The following is a 27,751-nucleotide window of genomic DNA, read 5'->3' on the forward strand; positions in this document are numbered from 1 at the left end:
TTTATAAAATTTTTAGTGTTGTGTTCTTCCTCGCGTTTAAGCGATTTTTTTAACTTACCTACAGCAGATTTCAGTTGAAGCAGAGTTGAAGGTGTTTAAATAACAAGACCCGATTAAAAGGTTGACATGTTACGAACCCAAGTGGTTGGAATTAATTTTAGAGTAAATAAAAAAAAATAAAATGTTATTATTTGTATTGTTTACAGTGGCATAACAACGGAATTATTTATTTCACACTGTGACAAATTCAAATACATATATTTTTAATCAAAAGAATATCCTTAAATAAGTGTGGTGTTCTCGGTAAAGGCGCCGCATAAACGTACTTCTTCACCTGTTACAACAGCCCGTAAGAAATGTGGTCCTGCCGGTTCATTCGCTCGCACTCGCAAAACATATTCTTTCGTTATCAAATTGCTGTGCAATTCACTGCCATAGGATGTGATAATATGTTTCCCAATGTCCTCTGCATTATTTATGCTGCAACTGTTTTGATTTTCAATCATTTCTTTAAATTTGCACTTAATTTCTTCGAAGGTTATATTGTCTGGATACCCTGTTAGTTGTTCAAAGCATTTATATTGGTAGAACTGAACTTCATATTCTTCAAGTCCCTTAATTAGACCTTCAATTTTTGATTTCGTTTGTTGAATATCAAAAACCTCTGTGTCATCAGCGCGTGATATGTGGCTCAATTCATTAAGTAATGCTTCAATTTTATACTCGAAAAGGTCTAATATTTTCTCAGTTTCTAAAATTCCCTTTTTAATTTAATAGAATGATTAGAATTATTAACTAAACAACTTCGTTATATGTATATACATGCCTTAAACTTTATTATCGCTGCATGCAGTACTGTTATTATTACCATATCATATATTTCAGCTATATTTCTAGTTTCTAAATAGGATAAAACCTTTAGCGCTTCCGTTGTTTCATCAAATAAGCGCTTCTATACGATGAATTATGCAAAGTTTATTTTTTCGTTATTAAGAAAAATTACAAATCTGGTTGAAAATGTATACCTGTTTGTTAGCTGCAACCGGTTGGGCCTGTTTCCACACTGTTTGCCAAGTATTGCCCGGAATTCGCATGCGCGCGCTCAATTGTCCCACTCCGAACTCATCTAAAAATATAAAATAACAAGTGAGAAAGAGCTAAGTTCGGATGCAACCGAATCAAACCCAGGGAAATATTTTAAGATGCAAAACGTCAAACACAGGTTCGAAATTCAAGCAATTTTATGTATAACTCTTATACTCACAGACACATAAGCTTCCTTAAAAAAGCGAAAATCGTTATATGTATTATCTTTTCCAATACCGCATAGTATTAACATGCCACGTACTAAAAAAACTAATCATCTAGAGTAAGGTCAGCCGGATGTTCGAAAATTCTGATATTAATTATATAGGCGCTGGGTCAAGTTTTTGCCCAATTTGTATAATTTTAGGCACAATGATACAATGTTATCAGTGAAACACGATCTCACATTTTCATTGAGATAACTCATATCACCCGGAAAATCGAAAATCTTTATATAAGGTATATGAGGGCTAATGGAAGTATTGGCCCGAGTCATTCATAAGGTTGCATACACTAAAGGCATTAATTTAAAATTATGTTACATGGGATGTAGGCGTGGTAGTCCGATTTCGCACTGTGATACATATATAAATATTATAAAAATGTTATGTACCAAAGAGATATGGGGTTTCACCAAAAAGTGGGCTTTGCCACGCCCATCGTCCTTCACTTAGACTCCTATAAAGCCCTCTCATACCCTGTCTGAGGTAAAATTTAATATCTCTTGTGTATTTATTGATTTATTGCGCTTTTAGTAGTTTTAACAGTACCGTTACATATATGGGGAGTTATATTCTATTTTCACACTGTCGGTAGAAGTTCTTATAAGATTTGTACTCAGTAAATTTGGTTGATGTAGCTTAAGATATATACCTTAAACTTATTAGAGCGCGGAGCCACGCCCACTTTTTTTCAAAAAAATTTGCCCACAGGCGCACCTTGCTACTGCGATCCTCTGTACCAAATTACAGCTTTATATCTTAATTTAGTGCTTAGTTATGGCATTTTATATGTTATCGGCTAATAGCGATTTGAGGCGTGGCAGTGGTCCGATTACGCACATCTACGAGATATCTTAATTTTTACTCAAGTTACAGCTTGCACGGACGGACGTATAGGCAGACAGTCAGCCGGATTTCAACTTTTCTCGTCATCGTAATTATTTATATATACATAACCCTATATCTATCTCGATTTAGGTGAACCGTTAGATGAACAAACCTACACAGAGTATTGCAAGTGGTTGCAAGAGTACAAAAGTATATTTTTAGTTTATAACAGCTGGTCTTCAAAATACAACTTTACCTTTTTCCCAATCCTTCGGACTATACCAACGTATGAAATCCTCCATTTTTCCCTTTGGATTTGCTGCTTTAAACGCCTCCATATCAGAGAGTAAGGAAAAGGACATCATTTGAATGTTGAAACCTATTTGATTCAGAGTAAAGAGTGAATTAGAAAAAATATGTTTCAACATTTCGTTCCGACCTGAACCCAGTTTCAGCATAGCCTCTGAATCGGCTTGCAATTCATCCTCTGTTTTTGGTACAGGATCTTGCGTTACAGGAATGTACAATGGTTCGTCACTATCCAATATATTTTCATCCCCCAATCTCTTTGCGCGTCCTTCTGGAACATATTCTGTACAATCAAAGAACTCGTCTTCAGTTTCATTGCCTGTTTCATCAGAAACTTCTTTGAAGTTTGTACCCTCTAGCCCTTCAGGATCAATATTACTGCCGATGTCGCTTAAATACTTTTTGTTTTCATACTTTCGACACTTGGAACGCTCAATGCAATAGTTAAGCATTTGAAGTTTTTGGTTTAACAGACAAGTACGCGTATCAGGAAACCCGCCAGAAATTCTAATACAAAAAAATAGTAAATTTAGGATAATTTTACAATGGCCATTTGCTAATAATAATATATTATAAACAGGAATATATGTACATATGTATGTACTCCTCTTTGTGGATTATAGTTGCCATTATGTTTTCGTTGGAAATTATATCAGGATTATTTGCGGAAGACAACTCTGAGTTTAAATTTTTTACTTTATACTCGTATAATATATTGCTTAGTCGAAAAAGTCTTTTCGTATTTTGTCATTAGATGTCGTTGCTGACGTATTACTCCAGGGATACCAATCTCATTGTGTCATACCATATAATGATGGAATGGTGTGATTTTAAACTTCATTTAACCAAAAACAAATTAAATTCGGGGAAGTTGAAACAAAGTTACAGCTGTTCAAAAATGAGTGAAAATAATGAAGAAATTCGCTATATTTTGAAATTTTTGTAAAAAAAAAGGAAGAATGACATGCAAGCCACCAATAAAATTTGTGAAGTTTGATCGAAAAATGTCTCTAGCGGAAAAATGACAAAAAATGGCCAATCAAAATGGTACATATCTGTTTATTTATTTATTATTATAAATATAAAAAAAAAAAGTTGAAGTTTGATTAGAAATAAGAAAAGACTTTTTCGACTACCCAGCAGCATTGCCCAAATTTATTTATAAGAACAGAGTACAGAGTATAGATAATGTGAATTCAAAAAAAAACATTTCCCAACAAAAAAGTGTGAAAGTAAATTTCAATTCAAAAATTCATAAGGTATTTAAAGAGCAACAATAATGATTCGAAGGTCAATTTAGATAAATAATTGATTTAGAGACGTTTGTAAATAAATAAATTATAAAGTAAACATATTTTTTAAATATATTTAATGCATTCAAAAATCATTTTATGCGTATTTAACTTCGGGTTTATTTCGTTGCTTTCATTTTTGTTCGGTTTATGATTTTAGTGATACATTTAAAAACATATTTACTTACTTTGAATATGCATATTCATTGAAAGGGTGTGAAATCCAAAACAGATTTAAAGCAGCTGCAAACCAATTCAGATTTTCAATGCTGTCACAGAATATGATTTTTTTTCGTCATTTCGAACATACGCAAGCCATTATTCGAAACAGTTGTTTACTAATGTGACGAAATTTCCAATGAATAAATTTGGTAGCAATTTTATTAAAGTTTATAATGCTCTGCTATTTTAGCTTTTATTTGATTGCAAAAATGTAACAAAAAATTAAAAGGAAGATATTAAGAGATCACAGCAATCCACTTGATGTACTTGTGGAATCTAATATGAAATTTATTTTGCATTTACTTTCATGATTGTATTTACATGCTTACTTAACAGATTTATATCACAATATCTACTAAATAAAGACGCATTTGTTATGTTGTTACATTTTGTAAATATCTGCATTTTTTCATAAAATATTTTTTTTCTGTTTTATTCTTATACTTCCGCTATAAAAATAGAGCTAAATTAATTCGTAACAGCGGACTATTTCAAAGGAGAAAGCTTTAGTGCACTTCACGCAATTTCTTTCTACTATATCCTATAGAATTAAAAAAATCTACAAATAAAATGAAAGAATAATATTGAAATTATATTTAAGGGATCGTCTCAATGTGACCCTAAGAAAAATTACTGATTTTTTTTTAAATAATTTTTTTAACTAATGTAATATAGTAGTTAAATAAATTGTTCAAATAACGCGTAAAAAATGTCCTCTACGATGTCCACGATTGCAATAGTTTTTACAAAAAACTATTCCTTTTAGAGTGGAAATCGTGTTGAAAAACACCATTCTGAGAAAAACGCGTTTAAAAATTTTTCGAAAATTTCACACTGAGACGATCTCTTAATATAAATAACTTATAATTATATTAGAGTTAGCACAGTTGGTTTTCGTTTAATTTTTGTGCAACTATTTTTCAAATGATGCAAGTTTTGCGCAGGAGCCACGGCTGTGATTCAATTTTGACATTGATGTCAGACATTCTATATGTATTTATATTTTGGTATACGGCTATATATCGGTTTCTATACTCGCGCGATTATAGATACACAATAGGGATATGAATTAATATGTTCATAATCTAATAAAATTTCTTTTTGTATATATTGCTAATATATTTAATTTACTTCCAATTGTTTTCAGAGTACATTTTCGCAAATCACACTTTTGACTTCTTAAAGATTTTTCGACAAATGCAAAATGTTTGCGGATATATATATTTTATTCTTATCGCTCTTACTGGCTTCCGCAATTTCGGGAACAATATCTCAATGTCCTTGGCAAAGAGATATCTTGGAACTACAGACATCTTGCATATGCGCATATAATTTAGGACGAGAGCTTTCTGTTCAATGTGATCAGGTTTGTTTTTAAATGTATACTATAGAAATATGTTATATAAATAAATCATAATCACAACGTTTTTTTTGGAAATAACGTTTTTGCTTTTCAAATAGGTGAACTTCTTTTTACTTATGGACGCTTTAAGTATATACGCCACACAAAAACCGATAGATCTACTTTATATCAACAATTCAACAATCAATGAATTGCCAAACAACATCTTCCAAAATCTTAGTGTGCATAATGTACAATTGTCCAGTTGCCAAATAAGAAAAATTCAAAACGGTGCTTTTAATGGCCAAGAAACAATGCTGAAAAATCTCAATTTACAAGACAATTTGTTGACAGAAGTACCGACTAAAGCCATAAATTCTCTAAACAAACTAAGTTTGCTCGATCTTTCAAAAAATCGTATTACATTTGTATCCAACAGCTCATTCTCAAGTCTAAAAATATTATCGACCCTGAAGTTAAATGACAATAACGTTACATTAGATGTTGCAGCCTTTAGTGGGCTGGACGAAAGTCTTAAAAATCTTAATCTGAAAGGCACAAAACAACGTCATATACCCGAAAGTATACGGGGACTTAAAAGTCTGGCATTCCTTGACTTATCATTGAATGGTATTAAGGAATTACCTGGTGCTGGAGGTGTACGTACGTTCGAGGGCCTCGATTCATTAACTGCTTTGAATTTAGAACGGAATTTTATACAAAGTTTGGGAGAGACATCATTTGCTGGCATTCGCAAAACACTGAGTTCCCTCAGCTTATTAAATAATTTACTATCTGAATTCCCCATTGGAGCTATACATGCATTAAAGGAGTTGCGAGTTTTAGACATAGGTTTTAATTTGCTAACCTCATTACCTGAAGGCGCTTTCCGTGGCAACCCCGGTATTACATTACTGGCGTTAGATGGAAATCCACTAAACACAGTACCTCAAATAGCTTTCGCACATTTAAATTCAACACTTCGTGGCCTATCATTAGGTGGCCGATTTCTACACTGCGATTGTAAATTACGTTGGGTTGCTGAGTGGATCCGCAATGGCGACTTGCAAGTAACATCACGAGAGCGTAACCCTCAATTTTGCGGTTCGCCAACTAATTTTCGAGATAGAGGATTTTACTCTATACAACCGGAAGAATTAATCTGCTCTGACGTGCAGAATATATCAAGTATCCTTAAAGATATAAAAACAGAAACATCACTAATAACGCAAACCAACACTACATCCAAACCAATTGCGCAAACATCTACCATTACATCAAATGACGAAATTCACCATCCAGAGTTACTTGCAATAAATACATCTACTACTACAAGCAGTTTACAAGCTTCTACAAAGACAACTCCTATAACAACTACACCACGGCCCACAATAAATCCAGTAAGTTTCGGTCTTATATGACAAATAAAGCTTACTTTTTATTTACATTTGTTTATAGCCAACCAAAAAAAGTTCCACAATGCAGCCGATGGTGGTATCCTCCACATTATCAACTAATCCGACAATCTCTAATTCCGGAAACACTACTTTAACAATAAAGCCTTCTTTATCTAGCATAGGTATCAAAGCAGTAGCAACTAATGCGACAAATAACAGTGCCAGTAATTCGCTCCATAACAACAAGCAATCGGGCACATGGCGACTGAATAGCTCAACAACATCGTCAGTGATAGCACACAGCAAAACGCAAAAGCAGCAGCGTCCACCACTGATACTAAGTTTTCCTCCACAAAGAGACACACGGTTCGACGACACTAATGAAGTACAAGTAAAGAACGCCTTTCGTCAAGAAAACTCGGTCATCATTCAATGGGATTCAGATACAGCTAATATACTTGGCTTCCGTGTGGTATACCGCCTGTTCGGCGAAAAGACATTCAAGCAAGGACCACCGCTAGAAGCAAGTGAGCGCGAGTTTAAAATAAAGAATGTACCAGCTCAAGAATGCATTATTGTTTGTGTAATTTCATTGGAGGAATTGCATGTGACTCCCGAAACGGTGCCTTATCAGCAATGCCGTGAAGTACGTACAGTAGCTTCACAAACTTCTAACATGGACAAGATAACAATTGCAGCAAGTGCGGCAATATGTGGTACAATTATTGTAGCAGTAATTGTATTTATAGCCGCAAGTAGGTAAGGTCATTTGTAGTAAATGTATTTACTAAAGTAAAGTAAATTTTTAATTTCTAACAATATTTCCCACTATTGATCCATTTATAAATAGCCTGTATAATATCTAGACTTTCTGTTATTACGCAATAACGCACACCTCTGATTCAGATTATTTTTATATAAATTTCTTCATTAAATATTTCTCATCTAATTATTTATTAGAAACTAGCAGTAATCAACTAAAAAATATGCTTACACATCCATATATTAATTGGCACATCCTTGAATTTGAAATATAGACGCTCGCGTAAACTCCAGAACACGCAACAGAAGAACCCTTTACCAATTGGGGGATTGCCAGTAGCCTGTTGCGGACCAGCAGGATCCCCTGGGCCGCTGGGCTCCATCGCCACTTTGTCGGCATTTAATAACCATAAGGTAACAATTGAATAATCATTTAATAAATTGATTTGGTGCAAAAGCAATAATAAGCTCTTTTCGCTTTAAAAAGTTTGTATAATAAACTGTAAACGTGAAAAATTAATGTCGCGAAATATAAATTTGAATTTAAAAAAAGTAAAAGTGTACGGATATTATTAGTTATTCGTTATATATGAATATTATTTGTAAAATATTTCGAAATACAGAATTTCTTAACAATATAATAGCAAAAACCACGAAACATTTTTTTCGATAAATCAAAATTGTGACAATATAATATATGGAGGCATTTTCCTTTATTTTAAGCAAATTACAGCTTATACTATATGCATCAATAATAATCATTTTGGTTTTGAGCACAAATTATATTTTTATGTAACTAAGTGCGATACTTTTGTAGCGTGAATAAATAGGAAAGTAATTTTACTAAATTTTTTGTAGTTTTAATAATAAAATTATATCAGTATATACATATATGTTTCTTACTACAGGAATGGGATCAAATGTCTGCATATAGCGGTCGCTCTATTCCACGACCACGAATTTATTCCGTAGATAATCAAGAGGATATGCGAAGTCATTTTTCTGCTATGCCTGGGAAAGTTGGTAAAGCGAGGTAAGCTCTTTTTTATAAACTTAAAAATTTTAATATCAACATCACATTTCCCGTGCATCGAATATTTAATTGAATGATGTTTGAACACATTTCTCCGACTTCTAAAATGATGTATCGACGTGTTATTGAATCCAATTTGAGCATTTAAAACTAAACTGTTTTAATTAAAACGATAAGTTTATTAATACAACCTGCTCCTCACTATGATACCAGGCTTCTTGAGGTTGTTGAATGATTGAATTCTTCTTTTTTACAAATTCACATCTACTTAGAACTTTAATTTCCATGTTAATTAGGTAGTGCATTCAAATGGCTATATTTGAAAGTGTAAGCTATCGATAGTTTTTATCAGATCAACGTTCAATTGAAAATATCATACGACCAGCATTAATCTTTCTTGATCTATAGTGAATTCAGTGGTGTCCAGTAGAGAGCCCTAAAAGCACCTAATTTAAAAATTTAATCTGGGAGTAAGGAAAGAAAGGACCAAATCGCTTTCTTTGAAGCTTCATTAATATTGTGTTTCTGTGTATAAAACATGCTATTATTAACACTTTGATATAAATGTTACACAATGTATTTTTAAATGTTCAAGCAGACTGACTCAAAGGTTTCGACACATACTAATAAAATACTCTTTCACTGTTTTACCAAATTATTAATGGTTCTAAGTGTACTGAAATAATGATTGAAAACAAATCGAGGATTGTATTTGATAATTTCAAAAGATTCGAATTTTTGAAAATCGTATTTAAAATCTCTTCTCATTCAATAGTACTTAGATTATCAAAGTATGATTCATTTCAAAACCATCATCTAAACAGAAGCCAAAAAGTAATGGCTCGATTTGTTTTAATTTTAATCACATGGTGCAATCCTAGTAACTTCCTCAGAAATGCCAATAAATAATAAATGATTGGCAATATCTTTCAAAACATCTGGAAAACCAGAATAATAAAAATTCTTTCTTGATTTTAGTATGATAAGAATTTCATTGAAAGTTATATGACTAATAACTGGTTTTTAATTCTGCATTTCAATTCTTGTGATACATAATCCTCATCAATCATCGCCCTCTAAATACAAACTGGTGTTCAAACAGATCAATAGCTGATGGTCAATCCCACCACAGTTTCTCAAATAATTCACATCGCGGCTATTTAGGCGCAGCATTTCCAACTAATTTGATTAACTCTCGACCAGAACTTCGACAATCCAGACAGTCTTTAGCAGCCGCTTCGGAACGTTTATCGCGTGCTTCATATGCTGGTTCCACGCATGGTCCAACCAGCATAACTTCAAGTACCAGGCGTTCACGTCCACGCTCGAGATCACGCGAGCAACTCAATTCAACACATATACATAATCATAGACCTGGTAGCCGGTAAGTAATAATGTTATAATACGTATATATGGGTACATACAGAAGTTGATCAATGTTTTTGTCAACCAAAAGATTTCAAATTATGAACATATTAACTTTTCAAACACATGTTCCACAGAAACACATATTCCACCAAAAGATTTCAAATTATGAACATATGAACTTTTCAAACACATATTCCACAGAAACTATTCGATAAAAAATACGTTTTTAGCATATTAATATCTAAGCTTACTGTTAAATAAAATCAAGCATTAAAAACAAACACAAAAATTCAACACCATTTTTGATTTGAGGTTTAAAGTTATTCTGAAGAGCAGCGAAATTCTTTCCGAGAATCAAATTAAATCAGATCATTTTTATTTTATACTCTTGCAACCAGTTGCTACAGAGTATTATAGTTTTTTTCACCTAACGGTTGTACATATCACAAAACTAATCGAGATAGATATAGGGTTATATACGTACATATAAATTATCAGGATGACGAGAAAAATTGAGATCCGGTTGACTGTCTGTCTGTCCGTCCGTCCCTCCGTGCAAGCTGTAACTTGTGTAAAAATGAAGATATCTTGATGAAGAGTGGTACGTGGGTTCCTTAGTACAAAAAAAATGTCGAGTTCGTAAGTGGCCATAATCGGACCACTGCCACGCCCTCAAATCCCCATTAACCGAAAACATATAAAGTGCTATAGCTAAACATTAAATTCGATCATCAGGTTGATGTTTTACACCATAAAGTATTTCCCTGGCTTTAATTCTTGTAAGTTAAAAGAGTAGTTGTAAAATGTTCGGTTGTTCATATTGAAATTAATCATATAACTAAACCACACTCATTTATAAACGCGAAATGTGAGTGTGTATGTTTATTACCTCTTCACGGTTAAACGGCTGGAGCGATTTTATTGAAATTTGGTATGGACCCTTAATCACCACAAAGATTACGTTTTATTTCAAAAACATTTCTTATTCCCATAGGAAAATCAATCAAAATGAATTCGCGAATAATGTATGAAGAACTTTGTACAAAACTTTTTCAATTAAAACACGATACTTAAAATGACGCCCAGGTTAAGTAGGTTATATACCCCACTTAAATAATTAATAATTTTGTTTCTTGTCTGTTATACCATAATTCAAACAAAATTAGTTTTCGAGTTTACAAGAAAACCTGGGAAGTGGTTGTGCATACAAATTTCTATAATAGTGGCGTTCTCTATAAATATAAATAAGAGTCAAGGACAAACTCTAAAAGCAGCCGGCATTCACCTGGGCATCCTTTTCTTCTCCCACGGTCAACTGTACGGGAGTTGTTCGCAGGCGTTGAGAGCAAGAAATCTTTTCTGCCCCTCATAAAATTCAAATTATTTTGATTCTGAAAATGTGAATAGTCATTATTTTTACTGTTAATACTCAATTTATTTTCCTTAATAAACCCGGGGTGACACCGTGGGCAAAGCTCGTACTTTGTATATTTGGTCGCTAATTAAGTAATTTCCTTTATTTAGTGCAATTTAAATACGACTTTTTTTTTGTGTAACGTGAACGGAATGAAATTATGCAAACCAAGACATTGCCGTTCGGCCAACACATCTTCTCCGTACACGTTACATAATTTTCGCCTTTATTGAACTGAATTTTTACCCTTTTGATAATAAAACAGTATAATATAAAATATAATATATAATACTTCTTCCACCTTCGATAGGGCACCAAACAAACCCTATTCCAAAAAATTTATAAAAAGAAAATTACAAGCAAGCCTCACTATATGTATCAGCTGATATATATAACAGCAAAATGGTTAAGTGTAAAGCTGGTTTCAAAAAAAAATCAATAACATCAGTTGTTGTCATCAAATGAAATTACTTAGTGAACACATACATATGTATATAGTATATTTAATATGCAGACAATCATTAAACATTTTCCAATTGATTTTATTGACTTTATATTAAGTTGCTTATTTTTTTAATCTGACTATTTTAGATATTCTCAAGCTGGTTCAACGCACACGATAAACAACTATTGTGACACATCCGACAATTGGACTGACCATGATATGGACATTTACATGGCAAGAAACCCAACAACTCGCAATGGTCTAGTGCCATTATGAGGGCAGGTTTTATTCTCCTGATATTTCTATGATGTATTAACTAAAAACGATATTTTCTGCTAAAACGTTACGAATTTGCCTAATGTTGTAATGAAGTGGCGTCATTTTTACAGCCATCAATCGAAATGACATTGTGTTGTTCATGATTACGAACATTATATACGGCCATATCGAAACGATATCGGAAATAACTAATAATAAGGATACCTATAATTCTCAAAATATGGCTTACATTTAAATATTATATGTATTGTTTACATTTTAAAGCTGTGAGCACACTTTTAAATAAATAATCGGCGAAACTAGAACATGCATGTAATTTGGGTTACGCCGAGGATCTTCCTTTCATTTTCGAAATCATACACATACTGACCGCAATGAAATATACCCTTGTATAAGGTATTCGTAATAGCGCTTAATTACACTTCTACGGAGAACAACAAAATTTGTTTGGTAATGAAAGAAATTTGTACAAAATATAATGTATTTCTAATACAATTACTAGGCGGTAATATATTTAATTTATATAATACAGTCAGCATCAAAAGAAAGTGTACAATACTTGTTTACTACATTTTATTTCAGCCTTATACAGGTATATAATGTCCCGTCGGTTACAAATCATAATTAGAGCAAATGAAAAGCATACAAAGTACTAAAAACATGTTTCCATCACATATGTTCTTTTAAATACTTTTTTGACCCCAGAAATATAAAGTATTTTGAGTTTATTGTTTATAACTTGTTTTGTTGTAAGGTTTTTGTTTTTGTTTTTCCATAAATTTGAAGAGTATTAAGTGCGATTTATTTAAAACAAGCAATGTAAAAAACAAGTGTTGTACACATTCTTTTGATGTTGACTGTATAAACATTTTAATAACAAGAATGCAATAAATGCGGAAAAATGGCAATAAAAACCCAAGATGATACTTATATTTTTATATTAAAATTTAAATATTTTTAAGATATTTACTGGTTGTATATTTTTTTATATGCATATGTATGTATGCTTGTAAGCCCACGCTGATTGTTGTAATTACAATAATAATAAACTTGCAAACGCTTAAATTTATTTTTTTCGACAACTTTAGCTATACATACATATACTCGTATTAATTGAAATATAGATTACTTATTTACTATAGAATCTTACTTCGACATTACCAATACGGAGTGAAGCAATTTTGAAAACAGTAAAAAAGTATTTGCAATTATTTTTTTCCAATATTTTTATATAATATTAATATTTCCCATCTGCTTTTGCCATAGACCTGAAATTAGCGCATTCATAGCTTATATAGAGTTTTGTGACCTTTCCATAAAAGTAATCTCATATCAGAACGAAACGGTTGTCCTTAACGCTGATCCAATAGTTTATACTTAAGTGAGTACATCATTTTTGCTCAATTAGTTAAAGTTCTGTATAATATATCGAGACAAAATTCTGACTATTTTGATATGTATAATCATAATATCGGGTAGCCGAAAAAGTATTATCGTATTTTGTTAATAGATGACTATATAACTAATAAGTATTAAGGTAAGTGTTAGGTCAAGGAATATCTGATACGTTTTATAATATATTTACATGAAGAAGTTGAAACAAAATTTCCAAGCCACTTAACGGCAGTATGGAGCTAGGCTATGGAATAATCTGCATCGCTAATTTCTGGGCTGTGGAGGAAGAATTTGTTATGCTAGAAACATTTTACCAATTACATTATAGTTTCTATTTGTAATTTAATCCACACTAAGGCGGGTCCCACACAATTTTTTAAATACATGCCTTCTATTTTGCCTTAACAACAAAATTTAAGAAAACTTATAATTACAGAAAACTATTCTGTTGTTGTTTATAATTTGTATTAGAATATAAAACTATGATACATAGAAATATAAGTATTATGTTTACTTATTATTTATTCAGTAACATTTATAAACATTTTGATTGTATTGACCATATACTTTCTATAATAACAGGTTGTCAAAAAAGTCTTGCGGTATTTTCGCTAGTTGGCGCTGAAAGCGCGTAGTTCTAGTTTTATTCGTCGCATCGAGTCATGCTATACCTTTTTGGAAAGCTCACGCGCTAACACGTGTTTGATTGATTGTCGTTTCTTTTAAGTCGTTGTGCAGTTTATGGACCCGATACAGTTTCCATTTCCACCGCACAACGATGGTTTCAACGTTTTCCTTCTTGTGTAGAGGAGGTCGAAGATGCGCCACGCTCCGGAAGGCCTGTCGTCGAAAATTGCGACAAAATCGCTAAATTGGTCGAAAGAGACCGGCATAGTAGCAGCCGTAGCATCGGTCAAGAGCTGGGCATGGGTCATCAAAAATTCATTTCAATAAAAAAAAAAACTTCAATAAAAATACCGCAAGACTTTTTTGACAAGCCATTATAAAAGGTTATTGTGTTACAACAGTAATTTGACAAGTAAAGAAGGGCTAAGTTCGGGTGTAACCGAACATTTTATCCTCTCCCAAAGGCGGGCAGCAAAGCTGTATATTAAAAAAAGTTCAGAATCAATTCTACCTAATTAACTCAAATATTGAGTTTATCTCAATCATAGCTAAATTTAATATATGGAGTTAAATTGGTCAAATAGTTCTTGAGACATCTTCATTTAAAGATGTGCGGTGCCACGCCCATTATCCAATTTTTAAACTTACTCTTGTAAAGTCCTTTCCTACCAATTTAGGTGTGAAATTTATGTGAATTATAGCACTTGTAAGTATTTTTCAACATAGCCGTTATATGGAGAGTGGGCATACATAGTTATTATCTGGTTTTACCCACACAGTTCACAGTGTATTAAGAAGTACTAAAAGACTTCTTCTCAGCAAGTTTGTTTAGTTGTGTTAGCTTCAGGGTTTGAAATATTTATATGTACATTAAGCCATTTAAAGGTCGGGTCTCCCCACCATTGGTGTAATTTGTTAATATTTTATTTATTAAGAGAATGAAAATTTAAAGCGAAATTACAAATGCTGTGGAAAGACTCATTTGGTTCTAAATTTTTTTTACAAGGTTTTAACAGTAAGGGTCTAAACTGCATCGAGAAGCAGCATATTACATTGAACTTCAGAGAAGAGAAAATAACTGCAAACTGTTCCATTCAAGACTTTCATTAAGGATATTATGCCAAGCGACTAGTAATCATAGGTAGATTTATCAGTTTTAAACGACTTAACCTAGATTCCCATCGGGAATATCTAAGGAAAATAGTAAAAAAATTTTTGAACGGATTCTAACTTGTCAATATAGATTTGGTAACTAGAGTTCCATACCACAGAACCATATTGCAATATACTTATGTAAGTCTAACCAAAGTTGTAAAAAAGAGTTTAAGCAACGTACATGTCTCTAAATTGTTTGTACTAGCGTTTAACAAAACTAAAATCGCCTTTTGTTTTCAAAACCATGATAGAAATATGAAGAACAAAGTGAAAAACTTGCTCTATAGTCTATAATTTTGTATTATATGTATATATATTGAAACAAGTAAGGAAGAGCAAAGTTCGGGTGCAACCGAACGTTTTATACTCTTGCAACTTACATGAATCAAATCCATTTAAGTTGTAAAACCAATCAAATATGGTAACGTCAGCTGAATGGTCGAAAATCCTGATACTAGTTATATAGGGGCTAGGCCAAGTTTTCGCTCAAATGTATCTATTTTAGCCACAAAGATATACTGTTATGAATAAAATACGCTCTCTTATTTTCATTGAGATAACTCTCAAATTAGCCGATATATACGGTACAAAGTCACCCCGAAGTTCGGAAACTTTTATATTAAGTATATAGGGGCTAACATTCAGAAATACTTTTATAAGAGAAGGATTGTTCCTTAATTTCAATTATATATATCACATATTGATCGACATTTTCGATCAAAAATCAACTATAGGTACTGGGGTCCACATATCCGGAGCTTGAACAGTTTTTATTGGATTTATGCAATTTTTGGTCCCAAGGTGGCACACACTAAAGACATTATTTCTGCAAAGTTTTATCCCGGTATATTAATTTCTTCTTGATTTGTGTACTGGAAACTAAACGAATGAAGTGGAATTTAAAATTATTGTCCATTTTCACAACGTAACATAAGAATGTAAGAAGAATGTCATGTACTAAATTTTGTCGAAATAGATTTGCGGTTCCCGAGATATGGGATTGCACCAAAAAGTGGGCGGTGCTACGTCCATCGTCCAATTTTCACACCGGCTCCCATAAAGCCTTCTCATGCCATCTCGGTGGTAATATTTTATTTAGATACACTTTTAGTAGTTTTTAACAGTACCGTTATATGGGGAGTGAGCGGAGTTATCCTCCGATTTTATCTATTTTCACACTGTCGGTAGGAGTTCTTGTAATATGTGCTGGGCGAATTTGGCAACTTAATGGTTTAGAAGATATTGACATTAAACCTGTTATAAGCCCGGGCCACGCCAAATTACATCATTTAGATATACATATATAATACTATTTCTACCTCGCTTAGTTTTAGGTGATTCGTACAACCGTTAAATGAACAAAACTTTAATACTCTGTAGCGACTGGTTGCAAGAATATAAAAATATACCTTGTTTAAGAGAGGAAAAGATATACTATATTTGGTACTACTTGTATTTTTGAGAAAGCATTAGGGTGAAGTTAACGAAACCATAAAACATTTCTAAATTTCGTACAATATTAATTTTACCTTAGGCCTGAATGCTGTGGTCGCAATGCTAAATATTTAAAATAGTGGACAAGTAAACAAGCTTTTTAAAATATTAAATTCCGAGATTTTTAATTAACTTGCGACAACCACGGATTTGTACTTTTATTTTTGTAAACAAATAGTTTTGGAATATATTTTTCAAATAAATGTATAATAGTTTTATTTAAATGTTAAACACTAGTAATTTTAATCCTTCCATTATTGTCTAAAGTTAAATTAGAAAATTCCATACTCAGCTTTTTAAATTTAGTTTTTACAAAATGAAACCGAGTACAGAAACTAGAAGGTTGATGACTATTATCAAGTAAATAGCTTATCGTTTCAAAAGTTATTTCGACAGCAGGAACCAATAGGAGCAGGAGTAACAGACATTTTTAAAGCTGTATCAAAGTATAATAAATGCAAGAATTTACCAAATTTGTTCGGAATTAAATTAATTTCGTTAAGCCTCCACTCACACTTTTTTCTAAAAACTCATTAGAGTATGACTGAGTGTAAATTGATATGATTTAATCATCGAAAGCTTTCTACGAGTCACATGGTAAATTTAAACCTCCCTGAAACACTCATCGAGATAGCACCATTTATAAAAGAAGAATGCTTCATATACATATGTATGTATAAGATAAGTCTGATTTGGGAGATATATAACATAAAGTTAAATAAATAAAGCAAATATTAACACAAACTATAAAGAACTTAAATTCAAATGAGTCAGTACCAGAAACGAGGAAAAGCATGAGACACAGACAATATCTATGAAATATTTAGAAACACATTCGTATGGGCACAGTTAATTTGAGAATGGTACATGTTCACGGCAGCAGGCTAGCAGTTGTCAATATAAAATTATTCGAAGCTCTAACAAATGAAACGTTATTTTACCTACAGCAGTATTCAATAGCTTTGAGGTTTCATTTGTAATAACAATTAAAAATTCAAAAGAAATGAATCGGGCTTTTTACTCATATTTTGCACAAGAAATTTCAATTTGAACAAAATATTTAAATTTCAGTGAAAGGTAAAGTACGGCAGCAACGAAAAGTGCACATCAATTGTTTGATAAGCGTTGCTGCCTTCAAAATGTTTTAAAACTGGCTTCGAGATACCATTTGCTGACAAAGAAATTTCGCCTTTGTTACAGCAGTTCTTTATGTTTTTAATGCTTAGAGCGCAATCAGCGAATTCCGCAAAACCGTGGCCCGAATCAGCTGATACGACCTATCTACACCGCTTCTACCGCCCGCTTTACCGTAGATTTTTACGGTAATTGGATTTTTCCAGTAGAAATGTGTCTGCTGATTGCTCTCTCACAACACAGGGTTACCACTTTCGATATACTGTAGTAATTATAAAAATTGTCTTCAATATGTTTGAAATTTTCTTAAACTAACTCAAAATCAGAGTCGAATGCTATTACTTATAAATATTTAAACTATTTTTAATAGTTTATTTTCAGTTTGTTTTATATTATGAAAAATTGTAATTAAAAACTTAGATGTGTACAAAACTATATATGCGTATTGAGCAATGGCAACATTGTTCAAATGAAAACAAACAAAGATGGCTGATTTCTACGGGCTCAACTTTTGGCACATTTTACTCGCTACGGACGGCAACTGACGAAGGGAGTAACGGAATTCGCTGATCCAGCTATTAGAGCATGATGTGCCTCTCTCACTTATAAAATATACACGTTCTTATGGACACAGTTATTTAGACAGCTGCAGACTGACTACAAGACTGCAGGCTCTTAGTTGTCGTTCTCGCTAACTTGAAAATATTTTTAATTTTACCGACGACAGTAGAGAGGAGAGCAGAGAGGAGAGAGGAGAGGATGCCACTAATATGTTAAATGTAAAATTATTCAAAGTTCTAACAAACCTGACGTTATTTTACAAAGAGAAGAATAAAATAGCTCTGTTATATCATCTGTGATAACAACTAATAATTTAAAACAAATAAATTTACCTATTTACTTATTTTTAGCATAAAAAATTTCACTTTGAACAAAATATTAAAATTGCATTGAAGTGAAAGGTATTAGTATGGCAACAACGAAATTGTGTACATACAAAATGTACAGCTGAGTTGTTGTGTACATGCCGGCCATTGTTATGTCGCTGAGAGCACACGTTGACAGCTTAAGAAAAAGAGAGAGCTACTAGTTTCTGATCGACATTTGTAAATGAGCGATATTTGGCGCATTTGGTTTGAATTTGTTTCTTCTTAATTGGCGTAGAGACCGCTTACGCGATTATAGCCGAGTTAACAACCGCGCGCCAGTCGTTTCTTCTTTTCGCTACGTGGCGCCAATTGGATATTCCAAGCGAAGCCAGGTCCTTCTCCACTTGGTCCTTCCAACGGAGTGGAGGTCTTCCTCTTCCTCTGCTTCCCCCGGCGGGTACTGCGTCGAATTCCGTCCATTCGGACAACATGACCTAGCCAGCGTAGCCGCTATCTTTTAATTCGCTGAACTATGTCAAGGTCGTCGTATATCTCGTACAGCTCATCGTTCCATCGAATGCGATATTCGATTTCTCTCGAAAACTCGTAACGTCGGCTCATCGGTTGCTGTCATCGCCCAAGCCCAAGCAGGACGGGAATTATGAGCGACTTATAGAGTTTAGTCGAGAGAGGACTTTACTTTTCAATTGCCTACTCAGTCCGAAGTAGCACCTGCTGGCAAGAGCAATCCTGCGTTGGATTTCCAGGCTGACATTGTTGGTGGTGTTAATACTGGTTCCTAAATAGACGAAATTATCTACAACTTCAAAGTTATTACTTTTCAATTGCCTACTCAGTCCGAAGTAGCACCTGTTGGCAAGAGCAATCCTGCGTTGGATTTCTAGGCTGACATTGTTGGTGTTGTTTACGCTGGTTCTTAAATAAACGAAAATATCTACAACTTCAATCATCGGCATACGCCAGCAGCTGTACATTCTTATAGAAGATGGAACCTTCTCTTTTTAGTTCTGCAGCTCGAACTATTTTCTCCAGAAGCAGGTTGAAGAAGTCGCACGATAGGGAGTCGCCTTGTCTGAAACCTCGTTTGGTATCGAACGGCTCGGAGAGGTCCTTCCCGATCCTGATGGAGCTTTTGGTGTTACTCAACGTCAGTTTATTAGCCGGGGGTACCAAATTCAGACATCGCGGCATAAAGGCAGGCTCCGAAGAGGTGGTGTGTGTCGATTCTCCTTTCACGGGTCTTTTCCAAGATTTGACGCATGATGAATATCTGGTCGGTTGTTGATTTGCCAGGTCTAAAGCCACACTAATAAGTTCCAATCAGGTTGTTGACGGTGGGCTTTAATTTTTCACACAATACACTTACCTTATATTCGATGTTGAGGAGGCCAATCCCACGATAGTTGGCGCAAATTGTGGGGTCTCCTTTTTTATGGATTGAGCATAGCACACTTAAACTCCAATCGGTGGGCATGCTTTCGACCGACCATATTTTACAAAGAAGCTGATGCATGCTCCTTATCAGTTCTTCGTCGCCGTGTTTGAATAGCTCGGCCGGTAATCCATCGGCGACCGCCGCTTTGTTGTTCTTCAGACGGGTAATTGCTATTCGAACTTTTTCATGGTCGGGCAATGGAACGTCTGCGCCATCGTCATCGATTGGGGAATCGGGTTCGCCTTCTCCTGGCGTTGTGCGTTCACTGCCATTCAGCATGCTAGAGAAGTGTTCCCTCCATAATTTAAGTATTCTCTGGGCATCGGTGACTAGATTACCTTTGGGGGTTCTACAAAAGTATGCACCGGTCTTGAAACTTTCTATAAGCCGCCGCATTTTTTCGTAGAATTTTCGAGCATTACCCCTGTCGGCCAGCTTATCAAGCTCTTCATACTTACGCATTTCGGCCTCTTTCTTTTTCTGTCTACAAATGCGTCTCGCTTCCCTCCTCAACTCTCGGTATCTATCCCATCCCGCACGTGTTGTGGTCGATCGTAACGTTGCGAGGTAGGTAGCCTGTTTTCTCTCCGCTGCAACACGGCACTCCCCGTCGTACCAGCTGTTCTTTTGCACTTTTCGAAAACCAATGGCTTCGGTTGCAGCTGTACGTAAGGAATTTGAAATGCCGTCCCACAGTTCCCTTATACCGAGTTGTTGACGAGTGCTCTCAGAGAGCAGGAGTGCAAGCCGAGTAGAAAATCGTTCGGCTGTCTGTTAAGATTGCAGCTTCTCGACTTCGAACCTTCCTTGTATTTGTTGGCGTGCGTTTTTTGCTGCACAGAGGCGGGTGCGAATCTTGGCTGCAACAAGATAGTGGTCCGAGTCGATGTTAGGACCTCGGAGCGCACGCAATTTGTTTATTTTAATAGTTTTGAATTGTTTAAATAAGAATGACCTTTAAATCACGCCACTCCCGTAGCATTTCATTTTGCTATTGCTACCGCTCTCACCTTGTCGGGAGCCGTAGCAGAGCCATAGCAAAACAAACTAAAAGCATGGATAATGGGATGCCCAACTTATTCCAGTGTGAGAGCGCCTCAAAATAAGCGTTTTTTTTAAGATTTTTCATTATGGCCAGATCGAAAAAAATAAGAATTTGTGGGCATTTTAAATTAAAACACCCAACATTTATTACGATTGCAAATTATTATATATTGGACTTTTAATATATGATGAAACTACTTAAATCCTTTTTTATGATTTTATGGTATATTAAAACAACTGACTTTTGATCTTTCAATACTTAATAAGCTGAATTAAGCCTGTTAGTTCTCAATTAATAAATGTTTTTAATAATTTGTAATTGAAAACTAATTCTATTATGCATCAAATTACAAAACGTTTCATGAAATATATCTAAATTTCGCATTTTCTTTGATTTTCATTGTTTTAAATTTTTATTAGCGATCTTGAACGGCGGCAACAAATTCCTCCGTTCACATATATTTTTGGTATAATTTTAATCTTGCCGTTCCAGTCATTCCAATTGCAAAACGTCAAAACCTACCCAATCCAATCAACCAGGATAATATTTTATACAGAATTTGGTAGAAATTCGTAGAGTAGGCCTCTGAGATATAGATTTTCACTTGGATGTAAGCGACTCACGCCCCTCGTCCAAATTTGTAAAGCTTTTTCGTACTTTTTCGGGCGTAAATTTTAGTGTTTTTCACGTATTTAGTTATTGATTTATCGCGTTTTTAGTGGTTTTTAATAAAACCGTTATAAAGGGAGTGGGCAGGGTTACATCCGATTTCGTCTATTTTCATATTGTTTTAGGAGGTTAAGAATTCCAAAAATTTGGGAGCAGTCCTATACGCCCATCTACGAACCATTTACTCAAGTTACAGCTTGCTCGGGCAGTCACTCGGAATTTACCTCGGTCCATCATCATGATCACATATGTATATGTATGTACATATATACACGCGGTGTCAAAAAAATAAATTTACTTTTATTCATGGTTGGAGGGAAAGAAAGTTACATTTAAATAAAAGAAATAAAGATATTAGTAATAAAAATTTATATAGCACCTCAAGTTTCTAGGGATAATTGAAATACTGTAAATTGCCTGCACAAAGTAATAAGTACATCAGGTATCTGATATTGAGAAAATGTATTAGTTTCAGTTTTCTGTACAATATTTGATTTTTTGCTTATTTATTTCATTAGTATTTAGTATATTCGCTTATATTTTCAAATACTTTTGAAATTTGTTTTGGCATGACGGGTATAAGTTTGCGGCACGTATCTATTGAAGTCTCACAACAGCTTTTTCTACAAAATTTCATAACTGGACCTTACTTTGGAATGATTGCTGCCAAATTGGGGGTACACAAAGGTTATCAATTAGAACCAAATCGGGAACTGACTTGGCCAATTAAGAGAACAATTATCCTGCTGAAATATGTATATCAGTAACATACTTTCCTTATAGCAGCATCGTGTTCTCCAAGATATCTTCATATTGGAATATATTCACGGTGTCTGTAATACGATGTATTGGTCATACACCACATCATGAAAACAGCAGCAGACCATGCCGTCGAAATGTTCATCGGGTTCTTTTTTGTAAACCGCGCATGGAACTTTTTGCCTTTCGGGCGGCGAACATTACGTCTGGCATCACTCAAACAAATTAATTTTCATGTCGGACAAATTTTCATGATTTTTCGCGAATTGTAAACTTATCCTTACATTTTTTGTCGCATACCACTGGCTCTTCTTCCTAGGGACAGCATTACCAAAAAGGTGAACATCAATAAGAAGTTTAAGATCACCCTCAGCAGCAAAACCGAATGGAGCGACTCCGCTCTCGAGCTACTACTCAGGGATAGTACAATCAGGTGGTACACCGACGGCTCGAAAACGTCGGAGGGAATTGGCACAGGGTCGCAGGACCACGTGCAAAACTCTCCATATCTATGGGTAGGTTTCCGAGCATATTCCAAGCAGAGGTATTTGCTATAAGTCGGTGCGTAGAGTTAAACCTCCAACGCGGCCATCGCAACGAACGTATAACCATACTAAGCGATAGCCAAGCGGCACTCAAAGCGATTTCGTCATACGAGATAAAATCACTATTGGTGCAGGAGTGTATAGAATGGCTGAATAGTCTGGCAGAATGTAACCAAGTGCACCTTATTTGGGTGCCAGGTCACAAAGGCATCGCCAGAAACGAACTGGCCGATGAGCTTGCCCGCTCTGCAGCGTCCACCAACATGGTAGGACCGGAACCTTTCATAGCGGTAGGTTCCCACAACATAAAGGAACAGCTCCGCAAGGATGAAGCGGTGGGTAGGGAGAGACATTGGCAACAACTTCCAAGCTTGCGCCACGCAAGGTTGCTAATGAATGGTTTCAACCTTAAAAGGTTTAAATATGTAATCAATCTCCCAAGGGATAAAGTCAGGCTACTGGTTGTTGTTGTTTTAACGGTTATCAGTCTCCGTCAGGATGGTAAGGGTTATCTGTGTTGTCATCGACGTCATCTTACGGGAGGCCCAGGAAACGTGCTGTTTCGACGGGGTCGGACCAAAGGGAAAAGTGTTAGATGAGTGGGGTTGGTAGGGCATGCAAAGAGGTGGTCAGTGTCATGCGGAGACTCGTTGCATGCAGGGCATACATTGGGTATGTCTGAGTCAATTCTGGATAGGTAGGAGTTTAACCTGCTACAATATCCAGAACGAAGCTGCGCTAGGGTCACTCGCGTTTCTCGCGGCAACTCAAGCTCTTCGTCTGCGATGGGTGGTGGTTTGACTCCAAGAACGCCATTTACGGGAAGGGAGTCGGTGAAGGTGTTAATGGCTCCACTGTGAATGGCGGTCAGTACCTGTCGAAAGTCAGTTGCGTCCGAAGTCCGGTCGGCGTACTGTACGACGTTGGCGATGTCGTCAAGGAAGGACCTTTTGATGTTCCTAGGAGGCGATTCCGCTCCAAGCAGATGGCTGCAAGGATGATTTCTACGAAAACATCCCAGCAGGAACTGCTTGGAGAGGAGTTCATTATGCTCCTTAACCGGGAGCATAAGCGTCTCACTGTGTAGGTGTTCGATAGGAGACATCAAAAGGCATCCCGTCGTGGTCCGGAGTGCAGTATTCTGACAGGTCTGGAGTTTCCTCATCTGCGTACCTCTGCATCCAGGCGACCATATAGGTGTTGCGTAGTTGAGGACCGGCCGGCCGATTGCCTTGTATGTTGCCAACAACGTTTCTTTGTCTTGCGGCTAGCGACTTGAGGATTTTATTGCGGCTCTGTACCTTGGCAATAATCGCGGTCGTATGGGGAATGAAGGAGCATAGACTATCGAAGGTTACAACTAAAATCTTAGGGTTATTTACGGTCGGAATTTTCACGCCATTGACTGCAATATTAAGTTCAAGTCTATACTCCTTCGTCCAGTTCGTAAAAATTATCGCTGTGGATTTGGTGGGGGAAAGTGTGAGGTTCCGTGCAGTAAGGAAACGATAAAGGTCAGAGAGACAGCTGTTTACCTTCGAACACATGCCATCAATTCCATTGCCCGACGTCAATATCGTGCAATCATCTGCGTACGAGGTTATGGAAACCCCCTCTGGTGGCTGCGGGTGTTTCGAGATGTAAAAATCAGGCTACTAGTCGCCTTCTACACTGCAAACTCAAGAAGTACTTATTCAACATGGGCCTAGCTTTTTTGCAAATTGTCGGTTCTGCGACCTGGAAACTCCAGAACACCTGCTAACGGATTGCACAGCAATCTGTAGACGCAGGACTAAGGCCCTTGGATCAATATTTCCAAATAGGGATCACATCGCCTCATTAACACCTAGCAGTATATTGGAATTCATAAATTTGTTGGGGCTAGTTGAGACGTTGTGAGATAGGAGAGGGCACAATAGACCCTAGGTCGCGGTGCAATACTTATTTAGTTAGTTAACGCAAAAACAAACAAATACCAAAAACCCAAAAAACCAGCACATAGGTAAAGTTACTAAAGCAAACTTGAATGACAAAGCTTGGGACCCCGCACTATTACAAAAAAACCTAATTTGCTAATATACTTTAAAAAGTGGGGAATATTGAATACAGTATACTTTATCTTTATTCGATGAAAACGGGAAAAAATTACAGTAACCTTTTGTGTCATATTAACTTATGATATACTTGGTCAACTTGGACTAACTTCATTTCATGAGTACATTTTGCTTCCTGACCAAGATATTTATAATAAAATCAAAGTAATTAACTGATGTCAACTCAACCGAAAGGGCTAAATCAAATATAGTGATTATATGAGAAATAATAAACCAGGAAATCGAAGGACATTATATTTAGGATATGGGATTAAATCAATATTTAGACCGATTTAATTCATATTTAGTGCTAAAGCACATTATCTTTAAAAAAAATATATCTACTTATTTAGATAACTCACACATTAGCCGATATGTTCGGAATATGTGTGATGTTTTGTGGCAATGAATGGAAAACATCCCAAATTCAACATGTCTCGACATAATCATCATTTTAGTTGTTACAAATACCCGTCCAACTTAGATGCAATGAAAATTTCTTAAAAACTAATTGGTCTATAAATCAAAGCATTTAAAAGTCAACATAATGATTTTATAAGGTTAAGAGTTATGCCAATAATAATTGGCGTGTAACTAAAACGAATTTTAATTAGGCAAGACAACAAAAGTACATATATATGTTTCAATAGTCGAATGCTCACCCTTGAATTGAAAGTCTACAATTCCATATAAATCGGAGCTCCCTAATAAACGCAATCCAAAGCTGAGCAAGCCCATTTTTCCCACCAAAGTGAGCATTACAAGTAACTAGTACGCAGCTAAGACGGCTGGATAAAGAGTTGAATGGAGATGATTTTATCCGATGAGGATTACCCTGAAATATATTTGATAATTTCAAAGTCATATTGTGTTACATGTTTATATAGTACCTCAATATTTCGTGCCGCTATATCATTTATATAACAATAATTTTCGTTATCTGGATATAAATCTGGGAACATAAATGCTATAAACGACTTTAGTTCAGATTCATTTAATGGTCCAGCAATTTTTTTTAAACTCTGATAACCTTCCTTGATATTTAATTTATTGTTTGACCGAATTTGTCTAATTTGAGGGTTTGTCAAGTGATATCGTGCATCTGCCATATTGACACCATCAAAAGAATCAGTAACATTACGACCTACAAATGTTTCTAAGGCTTCTCTACTATTATATAACTTTAAAAAATCTCGTAAACTACTCGTCAAATAGGAACCCACATTAGCCGTTTGGTACATATTACAAATATGCGCTTTCGATGGTACAAAGTCAGTATGCAGTGGCGAGTCTATTGCAAAAATTTCCGAAATTCCTACCCAACTGTAAACGAGGTATACATCTGTACCTGAATCGGGAAAATAACCACATGGTAGTGCTATATTTCTATCCCAACTTTTGTATTTATCTCCAATTCCGTCTTTACCATTTACATCAAAACGTTTAAGAAATGGGACATTCATTGGATAACGAAACCGTATAGTTCCCAGCGCATATATATTTCGCACTGATAATGAAATGGGTTGCACATTACTAAACGGAAGTTTTTCTTTAAATATTTGTAGTAATCCAGATAGGTAACGGCAGTCGACAGGAGACTGTTTAAGAACAACAATATCAAAATTAGTTCGTAGCATGGCATTCATTCCAACTCCTAAAAAAATATTTAATTTTGGGTCATAAATTTGAACAAATATTGGCACTGTACAATATTCCGAAGCCACAACCGTCGCAGCACTGAGAAAAAAACAAAATTCCGAAGGATTAGTTATATATTTTTGATTTGTCTGATGTGGATGGATGACCGCAAACCGTTGCAATCCAAATAAACTAGATATTACATGTAAACATTTACAATTGGAAGTTTTTAACGGTGGACCAAAAGTTCGCCTAATATTCATAAGGTCGTAGTACATTGAGTTATACGTGTTGTCGTCTTTGGAATTCCTCTCTCGATGTTCAGAGATTGTGGAATAATAAAAACTTACACAAATTTTAGCTTTATGTACTAAAAAAGTTTCGGTGTGTACTTTATAGTTAAGTTGGTAGGTATCAGTTCCGCTGGTAGCATCAATTTCAATTGCATTTAATTTTTGAATAACATCTCCTAATTGGGCATTAAAAACCTCCCAGTCGGACACTGTACTAAAATCCTGTCTATAAAAGCCACTATCATCTATTTCCTCAGCCATTTCACGATATTTTGTATCAAACAACTAAAATAACAAATGTTCCCTCTGCTTTTCTTCAATACAAGCTACAAAGATAAAAAAACAAATGAAAAGTTCGTAAAAAAATTACCTTTGATAGTTGAGAGAGCTATAGTGGTTTGTTTGGCAGCACTGAAAATTCGTGCCCAGTGGCAGTACAGCTGAGAAGCAAAACAACGAAGTACCACTAAAATCCCACAGAAATCAATAGAGGGTTCTCTTGCTCTTAAACATCCCTTACACGGTGGACGTATTGCACGAATTTTAAAATTTTCCAAATGGTGCAACGGCAGAACAAAAAA

At 35.0% G+C, this 27,751-nt stretch overlaps 2 protein-coding genes across 3 annotated transcripts in view; one reads left to right on the top strand and one right to left on the bottom strand.

Annotated features, from left to right (window-relative positions):
• Nucleotides 1-12,925, top strand: part of LOC120769570 (leucine-rich repeat and fibronectin type-III domain-containing protein 2) — a 32,365-nt gene extending 19,440 nt beyond the window's left edge. Inside the window, exons 2-8 of the mRNA XM_040096625.1 lie at nucleotides 5,106-5,324; nucleotides 5,420-6,700; nucleotides 6,759-7,456; nucleotides 7,735-7,873; nucleotides 8,368-8,492; nucleotides 9,595-9,876; nucleotides 11,866-12,925. Of these exons, the coding sequence (XP_039952559.1) occupies nucleotides 5,163-5,324; nucleotides 5,420-6,700; nucleotides 6,759-7,456; nucleotides 7,735-7,873; nucleotides 8,368-8,492; nucleotides 9,595-9,876; nucleotides 11,866-11,995 (2,817 nt within the window). The 5' untranslated portion in view covers nucleotides 5,106-5,162 and the 3' untranslated portion in view covers nucleotides 11,996-12,925. The remainder of the gene's footprint in view (nucleotides 1-5,105; nucleotides 5,325-5,419; nucleotides 6,701-6,758; nucleotides 7,457-7,734; nucleotides 7,874-8,367; nucleotides 8,493-9,594; nucleotides 9,877-11,865) is intronic.
• LOC120769571 (rab3 GTPase-activating protein catalytic subunit) lies at nucleotides 183-27,431 on the bottom strand. 2 transcript variants are annotated; one of them, XM_040096627.1, is made up of 7 exons: nucleotides 26,130-27,431; nucleotides 25,902-26,074; nucleotides 2,575-2,951; nucleotides 2,392-2,514; nucleotides 1,026-1,126; nucleotides 827-952; nucleotides 282-761 (listed from the first exon to the last, which is right to left on the bottom strand). In XM_040096627.1, exons 1-7 carry the CDS (start codon nucleotides 27,429-27,431, stop codon nucleotides 282-284), a joined length of 2,682 nt encoding a protein of 893 aa, XP_039952561.1. The 2 variants fall into 2 exon arrangements, with proteins under 2 accessions (XP_039952560.1, XP_039952561.1); XM_040096626.1 differs by having other exon boundaries at nucleotides 183-761; nucleotides 2,392-2,951.
• Between the last annotated feature and the right edge of the window lie 320 nt (nucleotides 27,432-27,751).

The sequence above is a fragment of the Bactrocera tryoni genome, chromosome 2, assembly GCF_016617805.1.
Source record: "Bactrocera tryoni isolate S06 chromosome 2, CSIRO_BtryS06_freeze2, whole genome shotgun sequence".
NCBI classification, from domain to species: domain Eukaryota; kingdom Metazoa; phylum Arthropoda; class Insecta; order Diptera; family Tephritidae; genus Bactrocera; species Bactrocera tryoni.

Coding starts and splice junctions, on each gene's coding strand:
- LOC120769571 (XM_040096626.1), bottom strand. CDS start 27,431: ATGGCTGAGGAAATAGATGATAGTGGCTTTTATAGACAGGATTTTAGT. Junction 2,952..25,901: donor TGTAGACTTTCAATTCAAGG/GTGAGCATTCGA, acceptor TTTTTGTATTAG/AATTTCTGGCGGGTTTCCTG. Junction 1,127..2,391: donor TCCGAAGGATTGGGAAAAAG/GTAAAGTTGTAT, acceptor TTATATTTTTAG/ATGAGTTCGGAGTGGGACAA.